This window comes from Lepisosteus oculatus, chromosome 12 (genome assembly GCF_040954835.1).
Source record: "Lepisosteus oculatus isolate fLepOcu1 chromosome 12, fLepOcu1.hap2, whole genome shotgun sequence".
Taxonomy (NCBI): domain Eukaryota; kingdom Metazoa; phylum Chordata; class Actinopteri; order Semionotiformes; family Lepisosteidae; genus Lepisosteus; species Lepisosteus oculatus.
In genome coordinates this window covers 37992962-38011694 of record NC_090707.1, presented here as the reverse complement: position 1 = coordinate 38011694, position 18733 = coordinate 37992962, and the positions used below count along the sequence as shown (strand labels likewise).

General features: G+C 56.2%; 2 protein-coding genes across 9 annotated transcripts; both read right to left on the bottom strand.

The window, feature by feature from the left end:
* Positions 1-34: 34 nt before the first annotated feature.
* josd1 (Josephin domain containing 1) lies at positions 35-6418 on the bottom strand. Of its 5 annotated transcripts, none has more exons than XM_069196905.1 (5): positions 5935-6418; positions 2901-4189; positions 1842-1970; positions 1456-1650; positions 35-1106 (listed from the first exon to the last, which is right to left on the bottom strand). In XM_069196905.1, exons 2-5 carry the CDS (start codon positions 3140-3142, stop codon positions 1004-1006), a joined length of 669 nt encoding a protein of 222 aa, XP_069053006.1. In that variant the 5' UTR covers positions 3143-4189; positions 5935-6418; the 3' UTR covers positions 35-1003. The 5 variants fall into 5 exon arrangements, with proteins under 5 accessions (XP_069053006.1, XP_006636935.2, XP_069053007.1 ...); XM_006636872.3 differs by having other exon boundaries at positions 5979-6418; XM_069196906.1 differs by lacking the exon at positions 5935-6418 and adding an exon at positions 4921-5008.
* A 3137-nt stretch (positions 6419-9555) lies between these two features.
* On the bottom strand, positions 9556-17991 carry xrcc6 (X-ray repair complementing defective repair in Chinese hamster cells 6). Of its 4 annotated transcripts, XM_069196862.1 has the most exons (14): positions 17883-17991; positions 16451-16566; positions 15098-15207; positions 14877-15015; positions 14223-14477; positions 13333-13522; positions 12539-12725; positions 12146-12314; positions 11883-12044; positions 11646-11775; positions 10984-11084; positions 10499-10618; positions 10126-10352; positions 9556-10020 (listed from the first exon to the last, which is right to left on the bottom strand). In XM_069196862.1, the coding sequence occupies exons 2-13, from the start codon at positions 16524-16526 to the stop codon at positions 10153-10155; spliced, it is 1839 nt and encodes a 612-aa protein (XP_069052963.1). In that variant the 5' UTR covers positions 16527-16566; positions 17883-17991; the 3' UTR covers positions 9556-10020; positions 10126-10152. The 4 variants fall into 4 exon arrangements, with proteins under 4 accessions (XP_069052963.1, XP_069052961.1, XP_069052964.1 ...); XM_069196860.1 differs by having other exon boundaries at positions 9556-10352; XM_069196863.1 differs by having other exon boundaries at positions 9556-10349; positions 17883-17990.
* Positions 17992-18733: the final 742 nt, after the last annotated feature.

Genomic DNA, 18733 nt, shown 5'->3' with positions numbered 1-18733 from the left:
GACACACAGCACAGAGCGCCCAGGGCAGGTTGGGTACAGTAACAGGAGATTTATTTGAATGCGGAAATACAAAACAACTCAAAAACCCCCATCTTAGAAAACAGAACCCACTTTACAGAGCCATTCCTCCTCCCCTGAGAGAGAGGGCAGGTAACAGTTTCGAGAGAGAGAGAGAGAGAGGGGTCGGGGGGGGGGAGATTGTCTTGGCAAACAGCTGGAGAAACTCAGGCTCACTGGGCTTCTAACGCTCAGCGTTGAGGATGGGGGGGGCAGCAGTACGATGCTACAGATCTCTCACAAAAACAACTTGTTTTTCACCTTCCTTCGTCACCTTGGGGGTGGAGAACACCGACGGACGAACATGAACCCGACTGGGGCAGCAGCAGCCCTCCGTCCCGGATCGCTCCCAGGGGGTGTCCCCCCCGAGCTTCCGTCACGCGGAAGAAGACTCCCCCCCCTTCGAGGTCCCTACGGACACCACCGGGCAACACGGAAAGAGAGACATCACGGTGGTCCCCTCTCGGAAGGGGATACTCAAGAGAGGCGAATCCGTCTATCCCCATTAACAAACTCCCCGTTCCGGCCACGGTGGGCAGGAGCGCAGAGGGGGAGGAGGAGGACAACGGCAGCTTCCGAGTCGGGAGTCGCTGGAGACCCAACGAAAAGATGACACCAACGGAAAACGGGAAAAGGAAGAGGCCGAACCCAACAGAGACGTACGTGACGCACACTGGGAAACAAAACAAAACACGACAGAGATGCATTGATAGTGCTGTACACCGCCGGCCGCGTCCTGCAGTCTCCACGCTGCCAGGAGAGAACACGCCGACCCGAGAGAAGAGGGGCAAGTCTGGGACTACACCGCGGCGGCCGCCCGGGCCACGTGCCCGGCCCAGCGGGCCAGAGTCGTCTTGCCAGGGCGGGAGGGAGGGCGGGCACCGCGGAAAGCGCCCTCCCCCGCCACCCCTGCGGGTCGTCCGATTGGCTAGCCGCCCCCGTCCAATCAGCATGCCTCCGTCCTCCACGTCTGGTGGACCTCGACCTCTTCGGGCACGACCAACAGGAGCTCGCAGTTCTTCCCGCGCAACTGGTGCCGCAGGAACTTCCTGCCGGGACAGGGAGCGGGAGGGTTACCAGGCTGCCCGTCGGTCCGTCCAGCTCCTCTCCCGACATTCCCTTCTCCCGTCGCGTCTTCATTCGAACCCCTGCCCTCTGCTGCTCCTCAACGCCAAGGGTCAGGCCGCCTGGGGCGAGCTAATCCAACCCTGTATCCTGTATCGGGAAGCCTGTATCCTGGGCCGATCTCAAGAGATCTCTCAGCAACCCGCAGGTGCGCATTCCCAAACTCCAGCTCTCGAGAAACGACACACCTCTCCGCCCCGTTTCCATGTCAATCCCCACAGCCCCCCCCCCGGTCCTCTCTTCCCACCCACACCCACCCGCCCGCCTCCATACCTGAGCTCGTCGGGGGGCCCTATGAGGTGGGGGCCGCGCAGCTTGGAGTCCAAGTTGTAGTAGACGCCCCCCACCTCCCTCACGCAGATCCAGTGCTGGCGCTTGAGGGGCAGCCGGAGGGGTCCCCAGCGCACGTTGGAGGGCACGTTCAGGATGAAGCCGGTCACGTTGGGCAGGGCGATGGTGGCCACGTCCCTGAGAGACGGCGGTGGGGGAGGGGGGGGGGCGGGGGGAGAGAGGGAGTGGGCGATTAGCACGAGCGGAGCAGGAAGGAGGAGGCGGTGCAGGAGAGAAGCGAGCAAAGGGATGATGGGAAAGGCAAGATTTTGAAATGCACGGGAGGGGTGGGGGGTGGGGATGGGCGTAAACGGGGACTTGAGCTTTACCTCCTCTTGTCCCACCACACCGCCTCGAACCCCCGCGTCTGCAAGGCCGCCATGATCACGTTGACGTCGTAGTTGCCGTTACCCAGCATGCTCTTCTTGTGGGGCGTGACCAGGGTGCTGGGAGAGAGCCTGGAGAGGGGAGAGAACGGGAGTGAGACAGGAAAGGAGTCGCACACCGGCCACCCGAAGATTTCCAAGGAGGGAGCTGGGCCTAGTTCCTTCTGAAAGGTGCCCTGCCGTCCGCGTGAGAGAGAGAGAAAGCTGGAGACGGATAAACACCCATGCTGCCTCTGCCAGCAGCAAGAGGCACAGAGAGATGTAAAAAAGACAGATCCCTTGATCCAAGTGAGAGTCACAGGGGAGCCGGAGCCTATTCCAGCAAAGACCGGGCGCAAGGCAGGGTACACCCTGGACGGGACGCCAGTCCATCTCAGGGCAGAGACATGGATACGCCAGTGCCAATTTTCCCAGGACGTCTTTGTCCTGTGGGAGGGAACGGGGGGGGAAGCGCCCAGAGGGAGAACATGCAGACTCCACACCGACAGCACCCCAGGAAGTGAACCCAGGGCCCCAGCGCCGAGAGGCAGCATTACAGACCACTGCGCCACGTAAGACAAAAATATTTTTTCCCTGAAATAACCGATCCAACCCCAGAATTCCCAGACGAACACGGGGAGGACATACAAACTCCACACAGATAGCACCCCGGGTCCAGAATCGAACCCGGGACCCCAACGTGAGGCAGCTATGCCAACCCAGACAAGACAAAATATTTTGTTTCTCTAAAATAACCGGTCCAACCCCCGGAATTCCCACTCCAGTCCGAAATCACCGCTCCCAGGCCAGCTGGAGGAAGAAAATCACAGGGAATCGCAGACATTGTTTTCCTGAATCTTTATCATTGGGATTTCTTTGGCAGCACTGCGGTTCCCCGGCCATGGAAAGGCAGGGACTCGGGGACGAGTGCAGAGACTGGAGGCGAGAGACGGGCACTGAGACACAGCGATGGAGACCGGGGTGGGGGACAGGCTCGGCCACGGACGCCCCCTCCCTCCTCACCTCTGGAAGATGTCCTGCAGGGCCTCCCGGCTGAAGGCGGAGCCGTCCTGGAAGACGTTGTTGAGCGCGTGCAGGGCGCACAGCTCGCGCCGCTGCTTCTCGTGGTAGATGGGGGGCGCCTGGGGGCCGGGGGGGCCGCCGCCGCCACCGCCGCTCTCCGCCTCCCCCCCCTTCAACTTCCCGAGCCGCCAGGGCACGCAGCCCAGCCCCTGCGACCCCCCCGAGCCCGGAGCGCTGCCCATCACGCCCGCCCGACCCGCACCAAGGCAACCGGCACGGCGACCACACAGCCCATCCACGAGGGGGGGGGCGGGCCAGTAATGACAGCCCCCCAAAAATGAGGGCAGAGCCTTACAGGAAGCAAAGCACAGACATCTAACTGGTCCAGATGTTTCTGCGCATAGGCCCACGTGCGGGGGGCGGTTTGTCTTCTGTGATGAGGGCTCCCGTCTTTCTAAATCAAGTCCGTGTCTTCTTTTTTTAATCACCCGCTTCTCTCCGAATTCCCAGCGAATTCCCTTGTGGACAAGGAGAAATGTACGATTCCCGGCCGGGGATGGGACAATGTAGTTTAAAGAAAAAACAAAATCAAAAACAAAAAACAAAAAAAAAGAAAGAGCTGTAACAGCCAGCCAAAATGAATTCCGATAAGATTGATCAAAATAAACCAGTTCCTGGATCCGCTTTGTCCAAACCCTTTCTATATAATATATATTTTAAACCGGGGTTCCTAAATGTCTGCTTGTTCACGTCTCCGACGCTCTCCAGATAGAAGACGAGAAAACGGGCGCAGAAGCGTTGCCAAGAGGGGAGAGGACAAGCCCACGTTTGCGGCGACGTCCCTCTGTGTGCCCGCTGTCCCCCACCTGTCCCTCCCCAGAGCTCACAGCTCAGCAGTCCTGCCCATCCTCCGATCCGGCCCGGGAGCCCGACCTGCTGCTGCTGCTTCCTCCCGGAAGGAAAAAGAGGGAAAAAAGAGGATGGGAGTTTCCTTGGCCGGGGGCCGAAGAGGGGTCTCTCAAACGGATGAGACCGGGCTGACGTCCGGCGAAAGCAAGGCCCCGTCTCTGCGGCGCACCGTCTTCGAGGCCATCAGCGGCGCCATCGCGAAGAACGGGCGAGCTCTCACGCCCCCCGGCGCTCTCCCAGCATCTCCAGCCCCCTCCGGGTGAAACCCCCCCACTTCTGCGCGGATCCCGTCCTCTCCTCGGGTCTCCCCTCCGTGTCCTCCTCCCCCGACCACCTCAGTCTACCTGGGCAGTTTCTTCCGACCGGCCTGGACTGTCCGCCTGCGCGAGAACAACAACGAAAAAAAAAACAGATTAGAGTCCCGCTTCACGGCGTCGTGATCCGTCCCAGGTGTTCCCAGCCGCGGCCCCCTCTCCAGGAATACGTGTTTACACGAGACCCCAGGACTGCGAGGTTATAAAATCAAATCCAACCCGCAGAGGAAGCGCTCCTGCCCCTGCAGGTCCTACGCGAGCTGCACCTCGCCTAGTCCTTCCATAGAGCCAACACGATATTCCTGAAACGGGGATCTAAACGCGTCCTGTGGGTGAGACTCACGGGACGAGGGCAGCAATCCGGGCCTCACCGTGGTTTAGGAAGGAATAGAAACGAGTTGGAGGGAAAAGCTCGATCCAACGAGATACCCTCCTCCGCGCCGGCTGGGTCATTTATAACCCACTCGAAGCCACAGGCCCGCGGACCACCAAAACACCGCCTGGTCAGAGACGACCCCAGGTCAGTGTGAAACCGATATAGATCCGAGAATACTGGGGGGAAATACAAGTTTCTGAGCCTGAGGTTCAAGGCTCCAGCCTGATGGGAAAAGGGATTTGTTTTTCCTGGCGATGTCGGTCCTTTATAACGCAGTTTGTGAAGCTGGGGTCGTGGGTCAGGTGTGTTCCCGACGCCCGAAGAAGGCTCCACACCCGAAACGTTGTGTTCCTTGTCAGCGGGGAATAAACCTTGTCTTGTTCCTCTGTTTCCCCCCCACCCAGGCGCCCCGACACCGGACCAGAAACTCCGAGAGCGCCGCGGGTTGACGGTGAATTCGCGACTGGACCGGTGGAGAGGCGGGAAGGCGGCCCGGCGGACGACCGTTGGCGATTCGATTCGATTTTTTTTTTTTCAAACGAACAGCTCGCGAGAGGGGAGACCGCTAACGGAAACCGCTCGCGGGCCCGGCCGCCTCCTCTTCGCTCGACGCCAGGTACGAAGGTACAAGAGGGTTTTTATTTTTAATTTATTTGGGCGTCTCTGGAGGTATTAGCTTCGGGGACGTCCAAAAAAAAAAGAGTCTCGGAGGTCCTCAGGGGACAGGGGTGTCTTCGGGTCGTAGGACGGCGTACTTAACCCGCAATGATTCCTTGGAGACAGTATCCCGACCGATACACAAATATAAGAATCCCGATCCATTTTTGTATTTATTATTGATGATGATAATAATAATTACAAGGCGTGCGGGCACCCGCCACTCAACCTTTCTAGCATACTCTGTTTTTTTTGTTTGTTTTAAAGGGGGAAACGGCCGGGGTGTCCCTCTGACATTTCCACCTACAAAACAGGATAGCTTGTCCATTTTCCAAAACCTGCTGGCCGCCCGGACCTTGCGCGGCATTGGGCGCCCTTATCAGGTGCCTCGGTGTCGGCTCCAACCCCCGGACTAGTAACACACAGACTCTCAAACCCGGGTTCGGCCACACACACACACACAACAGCCAGGGGTCCGGCAGCAGGGACTCCCTGCCAAGGAAATTAGAAATTAAAAAAACAACACGCCCTGGAGACAGAGCTTGCCTCAGCCTCAGCCGAGGAGCCCCACTCTCCGGACCGGGGACACTCTCGGGGGGGAGGGGGGGTCCCCAACGCCGCTCCCAAAACCAGCCCCCAGTCTCCCCCCAGCTCAAGCGGGGTACAGCAGCCCTCGCCACATCAAAATAAAACCTACCTCCCCCCCACCCAAACGCACAGACATGAGCAAAATCCCTCCCCTCGCCCCGCTCCGTCTCCCCGCCAGTCAGCCACCAACCTTTTTCCTCCCCCTACCAGCAGCTCCCAACTTCGCTTTCTTACCCCCGTTTCTCCCTGGCTCTTATTTCGTTTCTTCGTCTGCCTTCTCGCTGGTCTCCATAACGCGACCTGCGTGAAACGTCACTCGCTCGCCGTCGGGGTTTTTTTTTTTGCTTTCGCGTTCGTGACGTCACGGGAGTTCTGCGCTTCGCGGGGGCCGCTGGGGGAGGAGGGGGAATCACACGGCGCTTGCGCGGAAAACACGGCCCTGGAGCTCTGAGGTTACCGTAACCCCACATAAAGAGGCGCACCAATTTTACTAGTTCGTACGATAAGTAGTGCGCTTGCTTTATTACACCACCTTAGCCAAATGAACGTTATTGGTTCGGTCAAATAGGTTATACTTTTACCCCAGGAAGCTATACTAGTACGAAATAATAGTACTAATTGAGAAGCAGCTAGTGTTTGCCTCTACAAGAGCAATTGACATTTACAGAGGCATCTCAAGTTACTGTCAGAGAAATGCTTACTTGCGTGTACTTTTTTGCTTACTTTTCTCACATAACAGGTGACATAAAATATGACATAACATTGACATAATGAATGACATCACATTTGTTTGCATTCTTGTTTGTATGTTTCTTGGCTGCCGGGATAATGGTGCTGATCTTAAAGCAGGTAGGGACAACAGGCTGTAGTAGTGAGACGCTGTCAGTAAAGGAAGTCTGTAAGACTCCAGCCAGCTGGGCTGCGCGGGTTCGAGAACACGGCCGGGTATTCTGTCCGGGCTGGCAGCTGTGTGAGTGCTCTTGGATGACAAGAGAAGGGAGGATGAGGTCCCCAGATCAATTAGAGACTAAAAACTATACATAAACCGAAAACTGAAAAGCCTCCTTTTGTTTGCAACTTTTCTTGTCCTTATGTTCGGTGGTGACTGATGAAGCTCCTTCAGACAGGTGTGACTGTCGACACCTGAAGGAGGCTCAACAGTTGAAATTCTCCCCTGCTTGTTCTTTTTCGTCTCGCCCTCTGACGCAATCACGCACTCCAACCTATACCTACATGATTCAATACATATCCCTGTACTGTAACTCCTCGATGATGGTATTAGACTGCTCCCTGGTGGTAACTCTTGGTATTTGCTTGGAATTAATCAGTAGTGTTGTCAGGCAGCAGATAGATTTCTGAGAGGAGAGGGACAGCAGTGTCTCCAGTCCAGTCAGGGGTGTGTCAGTGTGTGAATTCAGGGGGAGTGTGAGAGGAGAGGGACAGCAGAGTCTCTAGCAGTGTCTCCAGTCCAGTCAGGAGTGTGTCAGTGTGTGAATTCAGGGGCAGTGTGAGAGGAGAGGGACAGCAGTGTCTCCAGTCCAGTCAGGAGTGTGTCAGTGTGTGAATTCAGGGGCAGTGTGAGAGGAGAGGGACAGCAGGTTATGAATCTCGTGCTCTACCAACAGAGCTCGTCGGGGCCCAAATGTAGCTGTATTAACAGCTAACAGCTGTTTTAATTGGGGGCGGAGCAGTGGCTCTGTGGCTCAGGATCTGTGCTTGGGGCTGGAAGGTTGCTGGTTCAAATCCCGCAGCCGGCAGAGGAATCCTACTCCGTTGGGCCCCTGAGCAAGGCCCTTCACCCCAGCTGCTCCAGGGGTGCTGTACAATGGCTGACCCTGTGCTCTGACCCCCAGCTTCTCTCTCCCTGTCTGTGTGTCTCATGGAGAGCAAGCTGGGGTCTGCGAAAAGACAAATTCCTCATGCAAGAAATTGTATCTGGCCGATAAAACAACATTATCATTATCACAGTTTATTCATAATACATTTGGCTTCACCAGCTTGGCTAAGGATTAAAAAAGAGCCAGAACGAACCAAGCTTGACCCCAAACCACCACTGCAGAATTAAGGAAATCTTAGAGAAGCTGAGGGACGTTTTCAGTGATGTATGGTTGAACTGTGGTTTGTTTCGGCACTTAGAGAGCTGAAGGAGCACCTGTATTGGTTTTAATGCAGGTGAAGTAGTCCTCCGATGACCTCCAGCTGAGTGGCTTAATGCGTTAGGAATGCCTTGAAGGAAGTGAGCTGCCAGAATTTGAAATTGATAAGTGGAGAGGACGATCTTCCTTTTTATGATTATGGCAATGTACTCTGAATGGATACAGATCAAGTTTTGTTTCCACCTGTGCCCCAAGAAAAAAGGAGCTACAGCAATTAGAAACAGTCTGAATAAAGAGGGTGGATGATCTGAAGGGAGAGATGACGATAAACTCAGAAGAACAACGTGCTGGTACCACTGGCTTCGAAAACAGGCCTTGAAGCCAAAGGAAGGGGCTGTATTTATAAAAATGCTGGGCGTCTTTGGAGAGAACAAAATTCATCATAAAAAGACGGCCCTTACCTGTCTGTTAAGAATAAGTGCTGCAACTGAAGATCTGCTTTGTCATTTGAATTAAGAGTGTGTGATGTCTGTGATGTGGTGAGGTAAGGATGGCCCTCAAGATGCAGGTTCAAGAAGATATGAGATAAAAGACCAACTGTGGGGTAACCAAAGACCAAACTGCATATGTTAGGGGATTTCAATACCATAGAGAAAGCTGTACATTTAAGAGCTGTTGTCCTGTAGCACCCTGACCCTTCTGTGCCCTCCTGTGCTCACTGTTTTTTTTTTCACTCCTGACACAAAAGAGTACTCTCTTTCTCGGGAGTTTGCATATGTCAACACATTTATACATATTTATCTGCACACTTTAAAAGACAAAATGAATAATGTTATCTGAAGGAAGAAAGCAAATGTTTGGTAAAGACCATTCGTTCTCTCAATACCACCTGTCTGATCAAGAAAGCGCAACAGCGCCTGTACTTCCTAAGACGGTTGAAGAAGGCTAAGATATATCCCCAGATCCTCACTAACCTTTACAGATGCACTACAGAAAGCACACTGACAGGCTGCATCACAGTGTGGTATGGCAACTGCAGTGCTGCTGACCGCAAAGCCCTACAGCGGGTGGTGAAAACTGCCCAGTCCATCACTGGGGTTACCCTCCCATCTATCCAGGACATTTATGATCATTCTGCACCAGCAGCCCCAGCTGGGAGACACACAGTGATCATTCTGCACCAGCAGCCCCAGCTGGGAGACACACAGGGATCATTCTGCACCAGTAACCCCTCTGGAAGACACACAGTGGCCATTCTGCACCAGTAACCCACCCTTGGGGACACACAGTGATCATTCTGCACCAGCAGCCCCTCCTGGGAGACACACAGTGGTCATTCTGCACCAGCAGCCCTACCCGGGAGACACACAGTGATAATTCTGCACCAGTAACCACATCTGGGAGACACACAATCATCATTCTGCACCAGTAACCCCCCTGGGAGACACACAGTGATTATTCTGCACCAGCAGCCCCACCTGGGAGACACACAGTGATCATTCTGCACCAGTAACCCCTCCTGGGAGACACACAGTGGTCATACTGCCCGTGCCAATGTACAGAAAATAAGGAGAAAACCCCAATAAAAACTCAGCATGGCCGTCTGGCTCAATCTGCTACATACTGCAGATCTCTTACCTGGGGGGGGGGGAGACAAAGACAGCCATTGAAGAGAGTAGGGGGGGGAGAGAAAAAACACGAAAGAGAGAGGAAACTTTTTCTATATTCCAGTTTTATTAACAAGTTAAAAAAAGCAAACAGGGGAGACAAATACAAAGGGCGCCATCAGTGTGTGAAGACAGAACCCAGCCTGCAGGCCCGAGGGGGAACAACAGGTGGCAAGAACAGCGATTCTGCGGGCGAAGAGCTTTGACACAACCAAAGGTGGGATATCTGGGCGGGGCCAGGATTCACCCAGGTGTCTTGGGCTAGCTGCGCAGCATCGCCCCCTTGTGGTCACCTCGCAGACGGCGGGTTTTAGCGCTGTCGGCGAGAGCTGCGTCAGGCCTCGCCCTGAGGAGTCTGGGGGTTAGCGGGGGCGCGTCCACGGCGCGCGCTTGCCCAGCACGGGGGGGCCCCGTCCCCAACGCGATGGTGGCAGCGGTGGGATGGAGACTTGACAGTCGCCACTTCCAACACTGGGGGGGGGGGGCTTACAAGGTGGGAAACGGTTGGCGATTCTAAATTTCCAGGAAAAGAAAAAAAACAAAGTAAACCCGAAGAGCAGCTGATCCGCAGCGGAAAGGAATCCTGATCGCTCTCCCGACGGAGGCCCACGCACTCACCAGCCCCCACAGCGCCCCCTGGTGGCCTCAGCAGCTGTAGTGCTTGGTCAGGGCGTCTATCAGCTCTTGTTTCTTGGTGCCGGTGGTCCGGACTCCCAGCTGCTGGCAGGCGTCCTTCAGCACCGGCACCGTCAGCTTCCCCAGGGTGCCTTTCTCCAAGTGGGCCCGCAGCCCCTCCTCCGAGACCTCCACGCGGGCCTTCTTCTCCGCCCCGCCGCCGCCCTCTGCTGGACAGGAGGACTCACTGCGTCAGCCTGGGACTCGCACCGGCGCCCACACCTCACAGCCATTTCCCAGCTGGAAAACTGCTCCCCCTCTGCCTGCTTCTGCGCTCCCGCTTTCCGGACCCTCCCCCGGCCCCCTCCTCCCTCACCTGGCTTGCGTTTCTGCGCGGGACCCTTGCCCTCGGGGTTGTAGTCGGGGGGGTAGACCAGCTCCTTGAACTCCTGGGCCAGGACACCCAGCCTCTGGTCCATCACGTCCAGCTTGGGCTCTGATCAGACAGGGAGAGAGAGAGTGGGGCGCAGTCTTACTGGTGTGGAGAGAGAGAGGGGGCGCAGTCTTACTGGTGTGGAGAGAGAGAGGGGGCGCAGTCTTACTGGTGTGGAGAGAGAGAGAGGGGGGAGAGGGGGGCGCAGTCTTACTGGTGTGGAGAGAGAGAGGGGCGCAGTCTTACTGGTGTGGAGAGAGAGAGGGGCGCAGTCTTACTGGTGCGGAGAGAGAGTGGGGCGCAGTCTTACTGGTGTGGAGAGAGAGAGAGGGGAGAGGGGGTTGCAGTCTTACTGGTGTGGAGAGAGAGAGGGGGGAGAGGGGGGCGCAGTCTTACTGGTGTGGAGAGAGAGAGGGGCGCAGTCTTACTGGTGTGGTCTTCGATGGGCTCTGGCTCCATCAAGTCCAGGGCCAGGGCCTCCAGGTTGCGGAAGTGCTGCTGGAGTGAGGGGTTCTCGAACGCATCGCACCTGAAACAGAGCACACACAGGGCTCACACAGAGCTCACACAGGGCACACACAGGGCACTCACAGGGCACTCACAGGGCTCACATAGGGCTCACACAGGGCTCACACAGGGCTCACACAGGGCTCACACAGGGCACTCACAGGGCACTCACAGGGCTCACACAGGGCACTCACAGGGCTCACACAGGGCTCACACAGGGCTCACACAGGGCACTCACAGGGCACTCACAGGGCACTCACAGAGCTCACATAGAGCACACATAGAGCACACACAGGGCACACACAGGGCACACACAGGGCACACACAGGGCTCACAGAGAGCACACACAGGGCTCACAGAGAGGACACACAGGGCACACACAGGGCTCACAGAGAGCACACACAGGGCTCACAGAGAGCACACACAGGGCTCACAGAGAGCACACACAGGGCTCACACAGACAGAGCACACACAGGGCTCACACAGGGCTCACAGAGAGCACACACAGGGCTCACACAGGGCTCACACAGACAGAGCACAGACAGAGCACACACAGGGCTCACGTGCAGCGCCACCCTCAGACCTGTACTTGAAGCGCAGCTTGTGCACGATCTCCTTCATCTTCCCCACTTGCTCCGGACTGGCGGGCGTCTTCTCGGGGGCGTCCAGCGTGCGGATGTCGTCGGCGAAGGGCAGGAAGATCAGGTGGAAACCTGCGGAGGGGCGAGGAAGGGCTCAGGGCTGCGGGCCGGGTGGGAAATAACGACCTGCCCTTTTCTGGATCCGCTTTTATAGGGCTCCGGCGTGGGCGGGGCCGTACCTGGGGGTGTGGTCTGCAGGTTGTTGGCATCCAGCTCCTCCCTCTGGGGCACCATGGCAACGAAGCGGGGGGGCGTGTTCCGGCGAGGGGTGTAGCGACACACGGCGAACACGCCCCTTTCAGAGCACCTCTTCAACAGGGCTGTGAACAGCTTTGAACTGCCTGAGAGGGAGGGGGAGAGAAATGTACAGGAATAATATAATATTGCATTCATACAGTACCTTAACACTGCACTGAGGGAGGGAGGGAGGGTGACCCCTGACCTGTGACCTGCTGCTCCTCGGGGTAGATGAAGAGGGCGGGCCGGATGTGATGGTGCCTCTTCAGGCGGTCCAGGGGCTTGAACCCAATCAGAACCAAGCCCGGCTCCTCGAACTTCTTCAGCTCGGCCACCTCCTCGTTCTCCAGCACGATCTGCCGGTCCCTGTAGGTCTTGGGACAGAGACAGTCTCTCAACATCGTCAGCCAGGCCGCAGCTCGGGCCCAGCGAAACCGGCAGCGGGCCCTGCACCTTTCAGGCTCGTTATTCTGCTCCACTAACAGCATAATAATAGAGACAAGTATTATGACGTTCATGTGATATAGTGCCTTAAAAAGAGGCTTCTGAAGGCGCTGGGTAAAACCCGGAGCGGAGCGGAGCCGGAGCGCGCGCGCACCTGGGACCTCTTGGTGTCGCTGGGCAGCAGCAGGCTCCCCGTGTGCGCGTGGTAGAGCCGGGTCTTCGTGCGGACCGGCTCGTTGGTGTCACGGTACAGGCGCACCGCGGGGGGCTTGGTCGCAGTCCGGGCCAGGACGTACACCCCCACGGCCAGGGACACCCCTTCCCCCAGGGACAGCGGGATCCTGGGGCAGAGAGGGGCAGAGAGGGGAGCAGGTCAGGGCCCGGTGTCGAGCCGACTGGGGAGCACGTGACCCTGTCCCCCGCTGGTCTATCGCATGGGATCACCCCCCTGAGCAACGCTGGGGTACAGCAGCTCACTCAAGCGCACAACAGCAGTGTCCGCAGCAGAGACTCGAACCCACAGCCTGATGAGATCAGATTTACCCCCCAGACTACACCCCCACGTGATAAATATCTACCACACTGCACACCCTCCCCTGCTCTGAGCTTATTGATCACTGACATCACCCCAGTGAACACACTGCACACCCTCCCCTGCTCTGAGCTCTTATTGATCACCGATATCACCCCAGTGAACACACTGCACACCCTCCCCTGCTCTGAGCTCTTATTAATCACCGATATCACCCCAGTGAACACACTGCACACCCTCCCCTGCTCTGAGCTCTTATTGATCACCGATATCACCCCAGTGAACACATGGCACACCCGCCCCTGCTCTGAGCTCTTATTGATCACCGATATCACCCCAGTGAACACACTGCACACCCTCCCCTGCTCTGAGCTCTTACTGATCACCGATTTCGCCGCAGGTGCCACGCCCCTCACCTGGCCTGGGCCCTCTTCTTCAGCTCCTTGGCCCTCACCCTCCTCTGCAGGTCCTCCAGTTTCCCAGAAGGCTCCATCTGCACCCCCAGCTCCTCCTCGCTGCCCTCGGCCGGGGAGATGACGTCGCAGAAGAACCGGGAGAGGTCGAAGCCGCCGGGCTTCTGGAGGTGGATGAGGTCCAGGATCACCCCTGGGGTTCAGACAGACACACCGGGACTGGGATGAGATCTGCGCCCCCCCACTTTATCCCCGCACAGCCGTCATCTGGTCAGGGGGAACCCCCAGGCCAGATGGGTGACTCACGTCTGCTCTCACACAAGCAGGGGCATCTGAGACGTTTACTGCAAACGCACAAACTCACAGTTTCACCTAACCTCCGTCCGTCTATCTTCCAACCCAATTCAGGGTCGTGGGGGAAGCCGGATTCTATCCCAGCAAGCAACGGGCACAGGGCAGGCTACACCCGGGACAAGACGCTAGCCCGACGCAGGGCAGACACGCACACAGGATCACAGGACGGTCAGTTTTCCCAGAACGAATCTACCAGCCTGTCTTTGGACTGTGGAAGGAAACCGGAGCACAACGAGGGAAGAACATGCAGACTCCACACAGACAGCACCCAAGGTCCAGAACTGAACCCCCAAGGGGCAGACAACTCAGGTCCTCAGCAACAATTTTAAAATATTTCACAAAGCACCTTAAACATCGAGACCCTGTGCAGTCCGAGAGAGAGCCGACTTCCTCAGGGTGACATTTCAAGGGTGGCAGAGCACTAGATATCACGAGGGAGTGTGAACGAGGGAAGAACGTGTGAACTCCACACAGACAGCACATGCGGGGTCCGGAACCGGACCCCCGGGGCCCCAGCATTGCCCCCTCCCCCCCCTCACCCGTCTCCTTCAGGTCGGCCGCCTTGGTGCGGGCCAGCCTGTCCCGGGTTCGGTCTCCCCCGTGCGGGTCGTCCTGGTTGGTGAAGATCATCAGGCGCTTGTGGCTGAGGCGCAGCTTGACGTCGCTGAAGAGGTTGGAGCAGGCCCACAGCGCCTCCCCCAGGGAGAAGTCGGGACTGCAGCCCAGCTCCTCCTTCGCCAGCTGCCGGCCCCTCTCTCCCTGGAGCCGGTCCAGCTCCTGGACCCGCCGGGCCCCTGACACAGAGGAACCGAGTGGGAGGCAGGGAGAGCGAGAGAGAGAGAGGAGGGTGAGGCGAGAGTGAGGCAGAGGGAGAGGGGGGAGCGTACAGCCGGTCAGGACAGGGAGAGTGCCCTGTGGTGACCGCAGTGTGGTCAGTGAGCTGTACAGTGAGCCTGGAGAGAGTACAGCCGGTCAGGACAGCGAGAGTGCCCTGTGGTGACCGCAGTGTGGTCAGTGAGCTGTACAGTGAGCCTGGAGAGCGTACAGCCGGTCAGGACAGCGAGAGTGCCCTGTGGTGACCGCAGTGCGGTCAGTGAGCTGTACAGTGAGCCTGGAGAGAGTACAGCCGGTCAGGACAGCGAGAGTGCCCTGTGGTGACCGCAGTGCGGTCAGTGAGCTAGCCCTGTCCTCACCTGGGCTCTCCAGGTCGTGGTAGACGTAGACGTGCTTGAAGGACACGGAGTTCTTGTGCTTGGCCGTCCCGTAGAACACCAGCGCCACCAGGTCGCGGTCACTGCTGATGATCTTGCTGGTGTAGACGCTGCGCACACACTGCGGCAGGAGACACGCAGCTGGTCAGTGCCTGCAGGGCCTTCTCTCTCACTCCCTCTCCCTCTGTCCATGTGTCGCTCACCTGCAGGGTCATTTCGAAGGGGGTGATGTCATCCTCCGACTCCACCAACATCTCCTTCGAGGCATCGACCAGGAACACCAGGCTGTCCCGGCCGGAGAACTTGTAGTCCCCTGCAACACAGGACAGCACAGCACAGAGGGACTCACTACAGCACAGAGGGACTCACTACAGCACAGCACAGAGGGATTCACTACAGCACAGAGGGACTCACTACAGCACAGCACAGAGGGACTCACTACAGCACAGAGGGACACACTACAGCACAGAGGGACACACTACAGCACAGAGGGACTCACTACAGCACAGAGGGACTCACTACAGCACAGAGGGACTCACTACAGCACAGAGGGATACACTACAGCACAGAGGGACTCACTACAGCACAGCACAGAGGGATTCACTACAGCACAAAGGGACTCACTACAGCACAGCCCAGAGGGATTCACTACAGCACAGCACAGAGGGATTCACTACAGCACAGAGGGATACACTACAGCACAGAGGGATTCACTACAGCACAGAGGGATACACTACAGCACAGAGGGACTCACTACAGCACAGCACAGAGGGATTCACTACAGCACAAAGGGACTCACTACAGCACAGCCCAGAGGGATTCACTACAGCACAGCACAGAGGGATTCACTACAGCACAGAGGGATACACTACAGCACAGAGGGATTCACTACAGCACAGAGGGATTCACTAAAGCACAGCCCAGAGGGATTCACTACAGCACAGCCCAGAGGGATTCACTACAGCACAGAGGGATACACTATAGCACAGAGGGATTCACTACAGCACAGCACAGAGGGATTCACTACAGCACAGCCCAGAGGGATTCACTACAGCACAGAGGGATACACTATAGCACAGAGGGATTCACTACAGCACAGCACAGAGGGATTCACTACAGCACAGCCCAGAGGGATTCACTACAGCACAGAGGGATTCACTACAGCACAGAGGGATTCACTACAGCACAGAGGGATTCACTACAGCACAGAGGGATTCACTACAGCACAGCACAGAGTGGTAGAGCACTGCACAGCACAACAAAGACTGATACAGCACAAAACAGCACAGCGATACACTTCAGTGTGATACAGTAGTGCAGAACTGTGGTATGCAGTCCAGTGGTGTGTGTGGCAGCACGACACACAGTGTGCTACAACACAGTGCAGTGCAGTGTGATACAGTACAGCAATGTGAACAGGTCTGTATCAGCACGGTACAAGCATATAGAACAGTGTGAGGCACTAGAGTGTGACAGTACAGTGTAATAGAGTACAGTGCCACTTCCTGTGCTGTGCGGCTGACCCCACCCCCTCTACTTATTCACCACACACCCACCTCCAGACTCCTCCCCCTCCTCTTGCTCCGCCTCCTCCTCCCCCTCGTGACGGTAGTAGTCGTCCCACTCTGCCATCACCTGACAGCTGGCTCGGCCCCCTCAGATCTGGAACACACTCAAACACACACACACACAGGCGCCTCTTTACACAAAGGGTGGTGGGGGTGTGGAACAAGATGGCCTGCCGCGATGGTCGATCCCCTGGTTCCTCTCAGGAAACAGCTCAATGAAATCCTCAGCTCACCCAATTACTAACTACCCAATGGGCCAGACAGATTAGAAACGAGAGGAGCCCTCTTAGTCTTTCTTATATGTTTATGCAGATGATTTAAAGGGGAACTACAGTCTCGATTCCTCAAACCAATTATTAAATCTCAGTGACAAAACAAATTCGTTGACGTGATTGAAACATCTGGCAAATTCTGAACGAGGCACAAAATCGCGAGCTTCATGAAAGTACCGTAAATCGACATGTTCTCCTCACAGATGCGAGTTCCCACGAATTGCAGTGTGATGGTGCAGCCCTTCCTGCTCGCTAGTCACTGTAGTAGACTAGTGTAATGGGATGTATGAGTACAGGCTACACTGCTGACATTTCACCACAGGAGTGTTCAAGCGTGATCTGCACTCACAGTGAACAAGGTAACAAGTATTTGACAGAAAACCATCTCGGAATAAAGAGCAATATTTCTATTGGATTAAAAGAGTTGTATTCACAAGCCTGCGTGTTTTTAGTATAATAGGGTCGCTTCACATCGCTGGAAGATTTGTTGCCACGTTCTGAATCGCGGGACATGGCGCTGCGCAGACCTGGAAATTGGAGGTTTATCCTGGAGAACTGTTTCTGTCCTGTCTGATGTCTGAGCTACTTCACCACAGTTTACAGGATGCTGTTAAACCGGGGGCCTGACCAGTCCTGGTCCTGGAGGGTCAGTGTGTCTGCAGGACTGGTCAGTGCGTCTGCAGCAGGGCTGTCCAATCCTGCTGCCCCTGGAGGGCCGGTCAGTATTTTCCAGGTCTCTTAACATAATCTCCGAGGAGCTGGAAGAAACTATTCAACTGTTGGTCCAGCCTAGCCCGTTAACAGAGGGAATAAAACCTGAAGAAGCCCTGCAGGATCAAGATTGGGTCAGCACTCTTAGACGAACACAAAAAGAGGACCGACTTCGGATTCCAGGACAACGATAATTTGAGAGAGACTCTCCTGAACCTCGCTTGTTTGGGGCATGTTTAGTGGGCGGTAACCGACACCTCCCTCCACCAATGACAGCAGCTTTCAATGGCAGCTCAGCCAATTGGGAGCCCTAGAGGCACAGCTCGCCAAACACCGAAACTTGTCAGCGTGCTTCAGCGATTAAAACACTTTTGTGAAGCATTAAGCGGCCCAGGCGGGCAAACAACTTGGCGGTCGCCAGCTTATGCATCACCTACCTCTTTTTAAATCCCGTGCACAGTGAGCTTGGACGCGCTTTCGCCTCCTTGTGTCGGAAAGCGACAGCAACTACAGCGCCTCTCCTCCCTCAGAGAGCGAGCCCGCAACAACCGCCACGGCGCGCACGCAGTGATTGACGGGGATGGGCGGCCAATCACAAAGCAGCGTTCGCGGGGCCGTTGAAACCACGCCTCCAGCGTGCTGGCGCTCAACTTGCCGTAAGACGTCGAATATGCGCGCCCGCCACAATTGAATTTCCTTGCTATGTATGTAACCCTGCAGCTGGCCCCAGGTACAATTTCAAGCGTGCTATCTCCACCTCGGTGGAGTTTTGTTTGATCTCCTTGTGTTCACGTAGTTTTCCTCCAGGTGCTCTGGTTTCCTCCCACAGTCTAATAGCATATTGGTGGGTTCATTGGCTTCTGGGAAAATTGGCCCAGGTGTGAGTGCATATGTCTGCCCTGTGATGGACTGGCGTCCCATCCAGGTTGTATCCTGCCTTGCGCCCGTTGCATTGGAAAAAACGGTTGCAAAGTGGATGGATGATGGTCCAGGTATCTAGCGAAAAAAGGACATGTGAAATGTAAAACTGTCCATTTGTAGCAAAGTGAGCAAGGAATCAGGTTTTCCAAACCACACAGCACGTTAACCGAAACAGTGGCTCCGTGAGAATATTGTGAACCTTTTAGTCGCCGGAGTTTTCTTGCGCAAGACAACTTAACAACGATGCTTTCTTACATTTGCAGGTGCAAAATATGGAGACGTCATGAGTAACGTGGGGCACCGACCTCGTCCGCCAGCTTTGTGCAATGGACCACTTAGGGCGCCTTAAACAACTGGCCAAAAACTC

Bases quoted from the DNA above. Each gene is read 5' to 3' on its own strand.
- josd1 (XM_069196905.1), bottom strand. From the start codon at position 3,142: ATGGGCAGCGCTCCGGGCTCGGGGGGGTCGCAGGGGCTGGGCTGCGTG. The intron at 1,971-2,900 runs GTGAGGAGGGAG...TCCCCTCTCCAG, and splicing joins CTGCAGGACATCTTCCAGAG to GCTCTCTCCCAGCACCCTGG. The intron at 1,651-1,841 runs GTAAAGCTCAAG...GCCGTCTCTCAG, and splicing joins GTGTGGTGGGACAAGAGGAG to GGACGTGGCCACCATCGCCC.
- xrcc6 (XM_069196860.1), bottom strand. From the start codon at position 16,526: ATGGCAGAGTGGGACGACTACTACCGTCACGAGGGGGAGGAGGAGGCG. The intron at 11,776-11,882 runs GTACGGCCCCGC...GCCCCTCCGCAG, and splicing joins CCTGCAGACCACACCCCCAG to GTTTCCACCTGATCTTCCTG. The intron at 10,353-10,498 runs GTGAGGGAGGAG...CCTCCTGTCCAG, and splicing joins CGCGCAGAAACGCAAGCCAG to CAGAGGGCGGCGGCGGGGCG.